The following is a 14,628-nucleotide window of genomic DNA, read 5'->3' as shown; positions in this document are numbered from 1 at the left end:
GTCCCGCCCACAATTTAATGGGACAATCAACTCCTGCGGCTCTGCAGAAACTGTCCTAGACCTAGACAACAGAGTTTTTATTTTTTAACGACCATAATTCAAAGACTACTGAGTGTTTTTTTCTTATGGATCAAAAGATCAGAGTGGGTCTATAAACATTTATTGCATTTTAATTCAAAAGAAGTTGCAAAAGAGACAAAAGGCATAATTTCTCATCGCCCTCTTTCCTTTTTGGTCCTAATCATCTTCCGTACTAAATCAAAACGGGTAAAATAACTTCCAGAACTTTATATTTACATCGCCGTAATGTTTAGAAAAGACGCGCGACACAGTTTTAACCCCGCGTGACGGAGGACCGTCATTTTTAAACGACTGCTCATCATGGTTCACATTTTTAGAGACCGTGGATGGAATCCGGTATCAGCGAAGCGAGTTCTGGATCGGTCAGATGTCCGGTTCAGATGAGGCTGGATTACGGTGTTGATGTCCGGGGCAGCGCGCAGGTGCCGCGGTGTTTGACTTTAGTTATGCCACCGGGCTGCTGCTGTGTCAGTCCGTGTTGTTGTTGGCAGACTGTGACAACTGCAGCGGATCTACTTCAAGTCTAGAAAACTTATTTTTTTTTTAAACTAAACCTACGAATAACAATTAAGCCAAACAACGCTAAATAGCCTTGTTTAACAATCATGAGGTAATGAGGTATGCTAACATTTTTGGAATGTAACTAGCTTAATAAGTAAGATTTGTTTTTACTTTAGGCATAGAGTTTATTTACCGAGCTCAAAAAGTTTGTAAAATGATATCGGAGCGTAAGAAGACGCGGTTTTTGACGCTAAAAAGAGCAACTGTCTCCATGGATCCCTAACGGTAAGTTGCTAGCTTTTATAGTTAGCATGTAGCATTGTAAGCTAGCTTCCCCCGCTAACAGCTGTTAGCTATCTTAGTGTCCCTGAAATACTGTTTACTGTATTTATTTCATCACGATTCTGTCCATTATTTAAACGCATTGAATGTAGACACGAACTCTAGCCTTGTCATAGACTAAAGACGTCATTTTAACTTATTTTACCCGTTAGCCGGTCAGTCATGTAGCTAGCCGACTAGCCTAGCATGCGGCTACCGGTTTTCTTGTAGTTCTGCCACATGGATGGATTCATAGCTGTCGTGGTTTATTTTTTGTTTATTTATTTTTTTGTTTTCAGTAACCTTAGCTGAAATCAACCAGCTTCAAGTCAGCAACATCAGGAGGTAAACTGGAGTCCGGTTCAGCGTCCAGAGCAAAGATGGAGCTAGCATCGGTGAGAATTTTGATTTATTTATGATTATGTCAACTTAGCACCTTTTGATTCAGAACTAAAACAAAATAACAAATAAAATAAAATAAACTTTTGTGCAGTAAAATTGTTTATACGGGCAATTATTACTGTTATCATTATAATAATTGTGAAGTGCGCCACAACAGTTTGTTTTGGATCATCGTCGATGTGGTGTTGATTTTATTTTCAGTATTTTAAAGTTTTTGGGTCTAAAGTTTTTCAATACTTTTAGCATTTTAAAATTAAATATAGGATTTCATTCTAAGTCTTTTGATGATAATGTTTCAATTCTTATTCATGCTCGTATATGTTTTCCTGCTCAGTCCTGTCATGTAAAGTGAAACTGAAGTGTTTCAAGGCAGAACCAAACACAAAAAACTGTCCAACTAATGTCCCCGTTTGAGGTTCAAACCAGAAACCTTCCTGCTATGAAGCACCACACAAAGTTTTGTTATATTTAAGCTGCTAAATTAATTAATTGTAAATTATTTTAACATTCAGCCTTGGTTTAAGTGCAGAAATAAGTCAATGCTGTGATGGTTAAAATGGTAGAAAATAGACATGTAAGGAGCAATGTTCTGTCATTTATCTGTTCTAATGCATGTCTTAATATTTAACCTAAACAAAAACAAAAAAACCTTCCTGTTGGCAAATCTGTCGAATAAACATTTTTCCCCCCATTAAATTAATTATATATTTTTGCCATCGTTACTAAAGGCTCTACAACTTTTGAAGACGCACTTCTGTATTTTTGACCTATATTTTTAGTCCTAAGTTGCAGTTTTTGGAAATTTTGTGTTTAATGAGGATAAATTTTGGCAGAGAGGGAGGTGTCTAGCATGAGCAAGTGTGTTTCTGAAAGATAGAGATGGGGGGGACGGACGGACCGTCGAACGCGGGCGGATTAAACCGGGGGACGAGGGGAGGGCTTGATGCAGCTGGTCGGTGAGAGAGAGAGAAGAAAGAAGGTTCACAACAGAGATGCAGGCTCATCCTCTTCATTGTCATATTTGTAGCTGCAAGATGGAAGAAGGGTGAAAGAGGCCAAGATGCAGGAGAAAGGGGACGCTCAGAGTCAAACCCCAGGCAGCCTGGGGAAGGTAGGACCGTCTGAAGACACGCAGCGTCTTAACTGTGTGTTCAGCGTCTTGCTCTGTGAGGTTGTTGATGTTTCCCTACGGAGCGGTCATTTCTGTAGCAGCGGTTTTCTGTCTCGGAGCAACAGTTCACCTTCAAAGGCGGCTAAATTTAGCGTTTATTTGCCCCCGTCTGTGTGTCATGATGTTTGGACTCGACTGCAGATGACGCCGAGGTCCGGTTGGATTTTTGTGTCGGTGGGTTAAAGAAATGCTGGTGTGTGCTCCCCGTCGCTGTGGTGATCGACTATAGAAAGTCTCATTCTATGCTGTTTTGTAGTGTCAGGAAAATGACTGTAATTTGGTCTGAAGCCACAGATACCAGACTCTGTGTGTGTGTGTGTGTTGTGCGTGTGTGTGTTTGTGTATTTGTGTGAAATGTCTGAGTGGATCTCCATCATCTTCGCTGTGTTGGAACCTGGCCTCGGTGCCGCAGGCTCGTGGCGTTTTTTTCTTTTTTTCTTTCCCCAGCATTCGATTGTAAATGTTGCGTTAACATTTGTGTTTGAATTGGATGTGTTTTTATGTATGTGAGAAATATTCTGCACATTTAGTCGTTTATGTTTGAAAGGAAATTGACTGGATCCTGGCAGATTCTGTCCTTTTCTGCACTTCCATCATGAATTCATTAAACTAATCCTTTCTCTTTGCTGCTGCCTGGTCTCATTTCGCCTCTCTGCCATCTCCTGTCACTGTTGCCTCCATGTGTTTATGTTCCTCTTCATCCCTCTCTCCGCCCTCCATCATCCTCAGGCTCACCCGGCCCTCAAAGCCTTCATGTGCGGCTCTCTGAGCGGCACCTGCTCCACGCTGCTCTTCCAGCCTTTGGATCTGGTCAAGACGCGGCTGCAGACCCTGAAGAACAACGCCAAACCGGGGTGCGCACGCACACACATTTCACTACGTGTGGACACAACAATTTTACCTGCAGTCCATTGGTTCCATGCTGAATGCTGCCTGATTGTGCTTCCATGACCTAAATAAAGTCATTAGTCACAGCAGGAACACAGAGCTGAGCTGTCAGATGCTCCAGTCGTAGTTTCCTGAATGGAAACGTGGATTTTATTGAAATAGTTTTAGTCATATTTTGACTTAAATCCTAGATTTCTTGTGATTTTTTTTCTTTTTCTGTTAGATCTTTAAACTTTTGTTTACATTATAAGTTGACTTATAAAATATGGTACTTTTATTCTTTTAGAGCACCAAACGTGGGAATGTTCCGAGTTTTCATCACTGTCATAAAAACAGAGAATTTCTTCAGTCTGTGGAAAGGAGTTTCACCGGTGAGTAACAGAGGACGTTTGTTTGAAATCATTGAATTTTTCTAGTTTTTTTTTCTTTTCGTTTTTTTATTTAGACGACAGAAAGACGAACGCGTGTTATTTTTGTGAAATAGCTTCTTTTTTCTTGGTTGTACAAATCAAAGAAGTTAAAGCCATAATTCTTTCAAAGACCCACTCCGATTCTCTCTAAAGCTGTGGATCACTGAGAATGACTGTGGATCCGAAAAGTTAGTCCCGTTGGCTGAGACGCATCTAAGTGTGAGAAATTTATTCTCCACATTGACGCATCGCGTAGGAGAGCCGCAGAACCAACAATTTAAATAGAGAAATACTTAGAAATGCTATTTAAACTTTACTTTTCTTTCTATTTCATCAGAAAAATGCCTCAAGAATATTTTAAAAACACATTTTTTATCAGAGTGGGTCTTTAACTCTCAGACGGCTCAAATATGACGGACAGAAAAGCATCTGAATTGGTTCTCTCTGCGTCCGCAGTCGTTCGTGCGCTGCATCCCCGGCGTGGGAATCTACTTCAGCACCTTCTACTCGCTGAAGCAGCACTACTTCCTGGACCGAGCGCCCAACGCAGGCGAGGCGGTTCTGCTGGGGGCGGGCGCCAGAGCGGTGGCGGGAGTCTGCATGCTGCCCTTCACCGTCATCAAGACGCGTTTCGAGGTGCAGAGACGATTTCAGGACCTCTGTTCAGATCAAAGGATTTAGTTTATAGAGACGGTTAGAAGATCAGCTTCTCGTCTGGATTTATTCGTGAGGAATAATTGGTACAAAAGTAGGAATCCGACAGTAGTTACTTGTTTTGAGTTGCATCAAAATTTTATCTACATTTGCTCACCTGCTTTTACATTCTTGTAATCTGCAGGGATTATTGTGGGATTAAGACAGATTCTGTAGTTAAAGCAGCTTTCAACCCTTCCACAGGTTTAGGAGTGTTTATGGGAATCTTAGGCGCTTCTAGAAGATCATTTATGAGCTCAGACACTGATGTTGGATGAGAAGATCCGCCATTTCCTTCCAAAAAGGTTCTGTGGGTTCGAGGTCCGGACTCGGTTCGGACCAGATGTTTCTGCAGATGTTCTTCATGATGCAGCAGGAGAAGGTCTCCCCGAAACCGTTGGGAGCATGGAAATGTCCAAAATCTCTTGATGAGACGGCTCAAAGGCCAATCCCAGAGTCCTCCATCACAGCGTCGTGGAGGTGTGGTTCGCCTCTCTGCACCTCCGACGGCTGCGTCCCGCCTTCCACTTCCTGTCGTTTCCGTTTTCTTCCACCGACGGAGAAATACTTAAATCAAAGACCTGAGTCACTTTTCAGATAATTTTGGCGAACGTATTTCTTTAAAGAGTTCATCTTAAAAGATTCCATAATATCTTGCATTTAGATTTATTCATTTGAAATTCTTATTGACTCTTCTTACCGGCAGTCTGGGAGCAGCAGCTCTTCGTCAACGTCATAGACTTTGAAAACGGTTTTTGAAAGTTCGCCCACAGAGACGGCTTAAGGGCTTATGGAGTACCGACCCACGCCAAAAAAAAAAATACGATATTCTGAATTGAGGACTGAAAGTGAAGAAAGAGGGAGCAAACTCAAAAATACAAAGCAGCTGGTAGTATAAAGACTATCTTTCATTTGGTATTAGTTTATGTTTTTTTTACATTTTTAATGAATTCTTTTGAGTTTTAACAGTTTTTAAAAAAATAGAAATCTTGTTTTTTTTATTCACTTTAGGCTGAACTTATGGATCGGGTCAAAAAGTTGCAGTAAATTCTCACCAGATGCCCATGAAGTGACGTCATCAGCAAAGCGCACATTATTAATGTAGCTATAGATCTACTAGAGGCGCTGATGCTTTAAAAAGCTGCTGATTTAACCCGCAAATATTTGCGATTAAAAGAAAACAAACTTTTAATTGTTATTCAGAGTTGTGGTGATCTTCGTCGTTTCAGAGTGGCCGCTACAACTACGTGAGCGTGGCGGGGGCTCTCAGGAGCATGTACGAGACGGAGGGCGTCCGGGCTCTGTTCTCCGGGTTGACCGCCACGTTGCTTCGAGACGCCCCCTTCTCCGGCATCTACGTGATGTTTTACAGCCAGGCTAAGAAGGCGCTGCCTCCAGGTGAGGGCGGGAGGAAGCTGGAGGGGGGGTCGGACAATGCCTTACATTTTTACCCTCCCCCCTTCTCCTGTTTCCCACAGAGGTGACGGCAGCGCCCTACGCCCCGCTGGCAAACTTCGGCTGTGGGGTGGTGGCGGGCGTCATGGCGTCTCTGGTCACGCAGCCGGCAGACGTGGTCAAGACCCACATTCAAGTCAGCCCCTCCCACTGGAGCACAGCAGATGCAGTTCGCTATGTATTTAAGGTATTCACACACCTTTGTCCAAGAGGATTTATTTTTATTATTGCAGGTGTTTCACCTTTTCTCCAAGAGGCTCCAAAGGTGAAACACCTGCAATGATAAAAATATATTTAATCCACTTCCCTGTTTGTTTTTTCAATAAAAATCCACCTGGATGAATGAGAATATGCTAAAATAAACCGTTTGAGTCCTAAAAATCAACGTTGTTCAGGCGCCACAAACTGATTTCGTCTGTGTCCTCCCAGGAAAACGGCGTGGCGGGGTTCTTCCGCGGGGCCGTGCCCAGGTCCCTCCGCCGCACGCTGATGGCGGCGATGGCCTGGACCGTCTACGAGCAGCTGATGGCCCGGATGGGACTGAAGTCCTGAGAGGAAAAACACGCGTTTCCTGTCGAAAGCAAGAGCAAAAAAAAAAAAAAAAGGAGCGCCGAGGCGTTCACGGAAAGGTGGCAATATGTGTTATTTTAGAGTGAAAGGCGTGAAGATTCACCTGAAAACCCATCCCTCTCAGCTGTAAGACCATGAGGCGCTCCAGGAAATGACTTTGAAGAAGTCTTTAAAAAAACTGTTAAAAGCAGATGAAAGGAAGAAAACCTGCATGGAGGGCAAAGGTCAAAGAAGTGCTGCTTTCACTCCTAACTCCAGACAATCTCTAATGCTTGCACCGCTGCATCATGGGAAAAAACATCGAATCCACTTTGAAGTTTCTAAAACTTTAGAAGGAAGGTTTTTTTTTTTCTTAAACCAGAATTACCTTCAGAAATGTAACGTCTGGGCGTCTCAGATGGATCCGGATTCAGTCGATTTTTAGGAGTTTATTTCAATTTCAGATTTCCCTCCTGAAAACGACCCGAACAGATTTAAAAAGTGAGTTTGTTTTTTGGAATTGGTATAAATGAAGAAAACAAGCTAAATTTTTCTAACTGAATAAACACGCAGCCGCTGCTTTTATCTGGAGATTTTATTAGTATTGATTTAGTCAGAAACACTGAATTTGTGCACTTTTGTGTTTCCAGTTGCACTCCAGGGATCATTCAAGCACCTTTACAAGTTCCATGTTTTTGTTTTTTTTAGTAATATATCCGATTACTCACTGAACTAAAAATGTTCCAAAGATGTTAAATTTGTAAATAAATAAAATCTCAAAGTGCAAAGATTGATGACGTCAGAATTTCTGATCTGTTCTTCTGCAGAATCCAGAATGTTTCCTGATGTTTTCAGAAATGAAGCCTCGAGTGGTTTTCGGTTTGAAAAGCTGTTTTCTGATTATTATGATTTCATTATTTTACTGATTATTATTATTATTATTTCCATCATTTCACTTGTTTGAAATGAATGAAACTTGCAGTCTGGTTCCAAAAAACTGTCTTTCTTGTCTGAGAAGCAGTTTGGATTTCATGTTTGAGTTTGTAAAAAAACAAAAACAAATGAATTCAAATACTTAAAAACTGATGGTTCAGATTAGAAAACACTCCGGATAGAAGACACTGAAGTGATCTTTCAGTTTTAAGGAGCAGCAGCCGTGTGCCAAAATGTTCCCCTGTAGCCGTTTCCTGGATGGTTGTGATGTCATCACTTCTGTTGTGCATCTGTAGGGCAAAGTCTTCGGTCTGCGCTCACCTTCGCTGCCCCAATAAACTAACCCTCTTTTCATAAATTCTTCTGAACTTTTTTCCTGATTTAAAAACAGTTTATTGTTGGATAAGATGCTATCGAGGAAAATCACTGGCTGCTTGCTTTGTTGATGTGTGTGCGTGCATTAACAAATGTGTGTAACGCCGTCGAGTGTCATGGACGCTTTTGTAATGTTCGGACAAAACTTGACGGTCTAAAAAAACCTTCAGATTTGGAGGTTTATGCTTTTTTTTCCAATCGGTGATGAGGATTTCTGCTATTATTACCGTTTTAAAAACATGTTTACATCACGACTTTATACCAGCTGCTGTTTAGACGGATGAATTTAGAAACCCGTAAACAAAAACTCCAGAAACTGACACAGATGAAGTTTCATGTCTTTATTTTTTGTGTTTTTTCTAAACGCACAGTTGGAGGTAGAGCCTTTAGCCACCACCTGTTTTGTGAAATAAGCTCCCAGCTCATGGAAGAGAGGCCGACACAGTTTCCCAGTGGCGGTTTTTGATATGGGCGATGTGGGCGGTCGCCCAGGGCGGCACTTCATAGGGGGCGGCATTGGCCGTGTCCGATGAGTAATGTGCTACATACAATATTCAAAGAGGTAGCTTGAAGTTTTAATTTGAAATTACTTCAGCAGCCGACACTTACTACTTTTATTTTGACACATCAGACTCTTAATAATGTCTTCCTCCTGTTTCCTCTTCACACTTATGGTGCAAAAAAAAAAAGAAAAAAAAAAAAGAATAATTTAGAGTGAAACAACGTAAAACAGGCACATGAAAAGGATTTAGGCAGAACAAACATCCGTGCTCAACCCAATTTCGACAAAAGCAGGCAATGGGGATTATTTCCCACAATTCTTTGCTCCGACACAGCAGACCCGATGCGCACGTGACCACCGCCCTCTGCTGCAAGACGCTTGCGGCCACACCTCTTTGCGGTAGTCTTTGGAACATAAGTAAAAAAAACTCGAGAGGGGAGCGCAACTCGCCGGTGGCTGGGTGAATCACACTAACAGGTGATTGGGAGTCTTTTTCTATCTAACAATCAACTCTGGGCCGCAGCTGCGCCTCCCGTCATAGAGACGGAGCCGCGTGTGTCAGAGGGAAGGGGAAGGGGGGGGGGGGGGGGGGAATGAGCGCAGACCATTTTTTATGGATTGAGTTTTTTTGGAGGATTTCTGCTGTTGGTGTTGCACAAATTTAGGGAAATGCCAAATATTTTTGGAGTAATCCCACTGATGAGTTCTAAGATTTAGTCTTTAATGTTTTATAAGACCTAAACATATTAATCACAATAAGTTTTATTTTTTAGATCTAATCCCTCTGATATGTTTCACAAAGACACACACAGGACGTCACACATTAAGAAATTATTGCTTAAAATGAAGCAGGAGTCCAGCTCTAAAAAAAATGCTCTAAAGAAGGATGAAAGAGCATAAAAATGGAATTATTTGATATGTAATTTCTTATTAATATTTCCAGGCTTTCTTTGTTTTGTCCTGCAGCATGTTCATATTTGTATAATTTTGACAGAATATATTTCTATGGAGAACAAAATATTACAAGTTATTTAAGGTTTAACTTGAGTCAGTGTAGAACCGCCACTGCAGTTTCTACATTCAAAGTTAGACTAAAAACATTCCTCTTTGGACAGGATTATTGTCAGACCAGCTAGTAATCAGAAAATATTTAACTTACTGTTAACATGTTTAAATTTAAATTAATAACAATTAGTTTTTAGTAGGATGCTAGAAGTTTGAAGCTGGGGAAAGTATGGTGCACTGGGGTTCTGTCCTTTGAATTGAACTGAATTTTCTCAATTGTAAGACATTTAAATCTCCATGTATATTTGAAAAACCTCATTGTTGTTTAAATCTGAATATTGTGCACCAAATAAAGAAAAAAAGTAAATTATTGCAGGATTTTAGAGAAGAACATTTGATGAAGAAACCAAGTTAAAAAAGATGAATGCACTCATTAAAATGATGCCAATTAACTTTTGAGTTTGGACCAGACTTTTTTGGGGTTTTGTCTCTAAATCTTGTCGATGCGTCTTGATGGGACACTTTTTTTTTTTTTAGAAAGTGTTTTTCCTCTCAGGGTCGTCTTTCAGGAAACTTCATATCTGTGTAAAAACCAGAGAACTGTGAATCTGAAGCTCAAAATCGTTTTATTTAATTTAAATATTCAAGTGTTTTTGTTTCCACCCGTTGGACGTTTGGTAGACGTGACATCATCACCTAAAGGTGATTTGGAAAGGTCTTAATAACCTCCCCACATTTAGATTAAAGGGTCTACAGCAAGTTTATAAAACATTATCTGTTACAGATTGATACGTTTTCCCATAGAGTTGGTCGGTAACGTTCATCATAGAATCACTTTAACTGAAAAAAAAAAGGATTTAGGAAAAACATTTTATTTTGAAACAAATTAATTTGTATGATGGTGCAGAAAATACAACAAAACCCTTTGTAATGTTACCCTGGTGACAATGACGGAGACAAATGCAGCTTTAACCCTTGACCCCACTCCCAAACCTTGGGAGTGGGGTCATCTGGACCCCATAGGATAGCACAATGGTTATTGTGAAAATGAAAAAGCATTTTCGACTTTTATTTTGAAATGAGGCACATGCTTCCATATTCCTGTAGATCTTCATCACACATACTTGATGCCATCAAGGTCCATTCTTCATTGTTCTTCATGCAGATCTTCTCCAGAGCTTTGATGTTTTTGGGCTTCCAACTCCCTCCACAGATTATCCCCGGATAGAACATTCCGGGACCTTGAAATGCTTTTCGTTGCTTTTCGTTGTGTTTGGGATTGTTGTTTTGCTGGAAGATCTTCCATTTTTCATCCTCACTGACGGAAGGAGGTTTCTGTCTAAAATCTCACCACACACTGATCCATTCATCCTTTCCTTCAAATGGAGCGGTCGTCCCTTTTGCTGATAAAACAGCTCCAAACCATGATGCTTCCTCCCCCGTGCTTCCCGAACACAGCGAGTGTTGTTTATACCAAATAGTTCAACGTTGGTCTCATCTTGTCCCAACCCTCCTCTGGATCATCCAAATGGTCTCTGGAGAACTTTAGACTGGTCTGGACCTGTGCTGGTTTAAGCAGGGGAACAATTGGATTATGTTGTGTGTTACCCTGGTAACCTTCACTTATGAGACACTTGGGTTGTTTCTTTCAACCCGTTTTTTGGGTTACTTGTGTCTGGACATCTTTTTGGGTTACTTTTTGAAACAATTCAAGTATGGGGGGGGTTATGGTGGTTTCATTTGAACCCAATGTATGCTTTTTTTTCCCCTGAGTTTTTGTTTTTTCATTTTTTAAATTTCCTGAGTTAAGCTGCACGGTGGCGCAGTGGTTGGCGCTCTTGCCTCATAGCATAAAAGCCCCGGTTCAAGTCCCGGCTGGGGGACCTGGACCAGATGCATGTTCTCCCTGTGCATGCGTGGGACTCTGGCTTCCTCCCACCGTCCAAAAACATGCTTCATAGGTTAATTTTTTGTCAACCTAAATTGTCCCTAGGTGTGAATGTAGAGTGTGTGGGTGTGTGATTGCAGACATTCTACCCTGCGACAGACTGGCGACCTGTCCAGGTCCCCATGCCTTCGACAACAAGTGGCCGGGATAGGCTCCAGCAGCCCCGTGACCCCGAAAGGGAACAAATAGAAGAAGATGAATGAATGAGTTAAAACAACTCAACATAAAGTTCGTCCACTTTTAATGCCGGAGTGACCCGTTCCCCCGTGTGGTTGCTTCCCTGCCAGGTGAGATCTTGCATGGAGCTCCAGGTGGATTGTCAGAGATCTTCTTCCATTTTCTCATAATTGCTCCAATAGCTGGTCTCTTCTCGTCAAGCTTTGGCACATTTAAAAAAGACTTTCCTTATTAATAATGCTTTTTAGTACTTTTATTGTTGTTGTTTTTTGTCTTACTTTGTTCTTATTTTAAACCATTGTTATTCCTGCCTTCATTGTAGCGCTTTGAGATTTTACCTAAAATGTAAAACGCATTCTAAATAAAATTTATTATTATTATTATTAAGCTGCTGCTGTCACGAACTGGTGGTGGAGGACCCAAATGCAGGAGACAAAGCTTGGTGACAGGAACTAAAACATTTAATTAGCAAACTGAAACATGACAAAACTATGAGGGGAAACAAAACAGTGACAAAACAGAGCAGCTGACCTGACAATGAAGAACAGAAACCAAGACACTTAAAAAAGGCTGAGGGCAATTAACTGAACTGAAGACAGCTGTGGATCATGAACCTGAAGGTGTGACTGACAAGGAAACCAAAAACATGACAAAGGAAACCAAAAACATGACAAAGAAAACCAAACCACTGAATCCTTACAGCTGCTTCTTGTAGATTGGTTCATCCCATTCTTGTTCTGGTCTAGAATCTTATCCCTGGTGTCCTTTGACAGATCTTTGGTTATGGTGCAAAAGTTGCAGTCTGTTTGAAGGTGTGGAAAGGTCTTTTTAAACTAGTTCAAACAGGTGACATGAACACAAATAGAAAAGCTTCTTAAAGAAGAAGTAACAGATCTGTGAAGAACAGAATTTATTATTTTCTGAACCATAATGCAAATCTATAAAAGTCAAACATCACAGTGGACTTTTTAGTGGTTTTCTGTCCATTTTGTTTCGCTCATCTGGGATCCCCCTTCCAGGCTCCTCTGGGGGGTCTCTGAGGAGATCCCACAATGATCAAGAGGCGTAGTCTCTCCAGCGTGTCCTGGGTCTTCCCCGGAGCCTCTGCCCAGTGGGTCATGCCTGGTACACCTCCCCAGGGAGGCGTCCAGATGCCCGAGCCGCCTCAGCTGGCTCCTCTGAAAGTGGAGGAACTACTCCAACTTCTCTGCGGGTGACGGAGTTTCTCACTATTTGTACCCATCTGTAAACAAAACTTCCTAAAACATCTTTTTGGTTTTTCTGTATTGCCTGGAGATCAGAGGAACTGCAGCCTGAGATTATTGAGTTTAATGTTAAAAAATCCAATTGTTAGAACATTTCAGTGGGGTTTTTTTCTCCAATAAATTCAACAAAATTCTTAACTTGGATGGCTGAGGTTTTTTATTTTGTCATCTAGTTACTGATAGGATAAACTCCTGACACAAAGACAAAGGACAAAGATAGAAACCTCTAAACTTTATATAAACTTAAAACACAACACAGAAAAAGTCAAATGTTAATGTATTTAAAAAGCAAATTCTTCATGGAAATGGTTGCAGGCTTCATTCAATGGCTTTGGAATGAAAATTAGCATCACGGTTCATTACACTTATGTAAAACGTCTTTTTTCCTTAATTGTTTCCTCAAAAACACCACTGCATGTTACATTACAATAACAAGGCTGGTTTTCCAGAATCGCAGAAACATTGTTTTCATTTAGGTGGTTTTTTTAAATGCAGCAGTTTATCAGCTAACAGAAATAACATTACTGACCATCAGGTTCAATCCAAACATAGAGAAAAGTCAGGAGTTTCTAAAACTGAGATTCTATGAAACTTTGTCTAAATCAAACCTTAAATTCACACATGTATTTATTTTTCAGGTCCATTCAGCTCCCAGGAGATCTTAGTTTTGGTTCTGCCGCTCAGATGCAGATGAAGTTTAGTTTCTCCTGACAGTCTCGGTTCTCCCACTCTCCCTGTTTGGTCAAAGCTCCACAGCGCTTCTGAACCGGACTCTGCTGGTCCGGATCTCCTGTTTGGGTCCAGGCCTGGAACTCCAGAGGATCCCCGTTCACCCACAGCCACGTGTCCCCCAGGAAACGCAGACCCACCCACACCCGCTGGGTGATAGTGGGGTCTTGGATCTCTCTCTGGGCCAGACGGTTCTCTGTCTCAGAGAGCAGGCTGGTGAGGTCGTCGTGGTTCCCTCTGCAGTGCTCCAGAGCCTCCTCCCAAGTCTTCTCCTCCTGGACCACGATCAGGTTCAGGCAAAAGAAGTTGCTGGGCGTCCCGCCATTCTTTGATATCCACTTTTCTCTGGTCCAGTAAACGCGATCCCAGATGCCCGGGAAGGTTTTCCAGGTTTGGTCTCTGTAGACCACCCCCCCTACGCAGATCCATTTCCTTTGACCATCATCCCAGTAAATACCGATCCATCCTGACTGCCCATCTTTTACAGATTTTCTGAACACTTGTTCTTCCAGATCGTTGGTGAGGGGTGAAAGGTCTGTATATTTGCTCTGGCAGTATTGTTGAGCTTCATAAAAACGTCGATCCTCAGAGACAAAGACGTGTTTGGCAGCCAAAGAGCCCCCAGCAAAAATGGCAAGCCCCACGAAGAAGATCCTCTCCATCCTGAGACCGGAGCTTTGTGGTCCTCCTCTCACACTGAGGAGGTGACGGGAGAAACCTTTACATATAAACCAGACGTCCCATCCCACCCCCTAAAATTAAAATGAGCCTTCCTCTTTAGCTTCGGAGAAAAACAAATAAATGACGGGAAAGGCTTTTCTCTTTTTCTTTTTAGGAAAAACAAACAATAATAAAAGTGGAAAATCCTTAAATGGAGGTGTTTAATAAAAATAGAGAACAGTAAATCAAACCTTTTGGTTTTCTGCTCTTTTTCCCTTAAGCTCACAAACATTTTTGCTGTTTTACTACTTACATCATAAAACTTTGTAGAAACTCAAAAAGATCTACTGCATTAATGAATTTGCATCACAAATATATTTGCATAACAAAAACAATCATAATATTCCAAGCAATTACCATCGTTTTCTAAAATGACAAACGTGACCTAATGTTTTCAATATTTTGATGGTTTTATAAAATTTTACTAAAGTAAAACAGAATTTTTTAGAGCATTAAAAAAGTAGCCATGAGGGTCCGAAGCCCCAAGTCCTTCAGATGTGTGC

At 41.3% G+C, this 14,628-nt stretch overlaps 2 protein-coding genes across 5 annotated transcripts; one reads left to right on the top strand and one right to left on the bottom strand.

Annotated features, from left to right (window-relative positions):
- Window positions 1–255: 255 nt before the first annotated feature.
- slc25a38b (solute carrier family 25 member 38b) lies at window positions 256–7,762 on the top strand. Of its 4 annotated transcripts, none has more exons than XM_023954128.2 (10): window positions 319–691; window positions 759–867; window positions 1,203–1,298; window positions 2,333–2,416; window positions 3,206–3,330; window positions 3,651–3,735; window positions 4,231–4,410; window positions 5,697–5,865; window positions 5,946–6,109; window positions 6,352–7,762. In XM_023954128.2, exons 3-10 carry the CDS (start codon window positions 1,284–1,286, stop codon window positions 6,472–6,474), a joined length of 945 nt encoding a protein of 314 aa, XP_023809896.1. In that variant the 5' UTR covers window positions 319–691; window positions 759–867; window positions 1,203–1,283; the 3' UTR covers window positions 6,475–7,762. The 4 variants fall into 4 exon arrangements, with proteins under 4 accessions (XP_078804157.1, XP_023809894.1, XP_023809896.1 ...); XM_078948024.1 differs by having other exon boundaries at window positions 367–503; XM_078948031.1 differs by lacking the exon at window positions 2,333–2,416 and having other exon boundaries at window positions 256–691.
- Window positions 7,763–13,151: 5,389 nt separating this feature from the next.
- On the bottom strand, window positions 13,152–14,207 carry LOC111947355 (lymphocyte antigen 75-like). Its single transcript, XM_023954134.2, has one exon. It carries the CDS (start codon window positions 14,065–14,067, stop codon window positions 13,357–13,359), a length of 711 nt encoding a protein of 236 aa, XP_023809902.1. The 5' UTR covers window positions 14,068–14,207; the 3' UTR covers window positions 13,152–13,356.
- Between the last annotated feature and the right edge of the window lie 421 nt (window positions 14,208–14,628).

This window comes from Oryzias latipes, chromosome 1 (genome assembly GCF_053564925.1).
Source record: "Oryzias latipes strain Hd-rR chromosome 1, Olatipes_Hd-rR_3.1".
NCBI classification, from domain to species: Eukaryota; Metazoa; Chordata; class Actinopteri; order Beloniformes; family Adrianichthyidae; genus Oryzias; species Oryzias latipes.
Note: the sequence above shows the minus strand (reverse complement) of the source record. Positions and strands in the feature narration are given on the sequence as shown.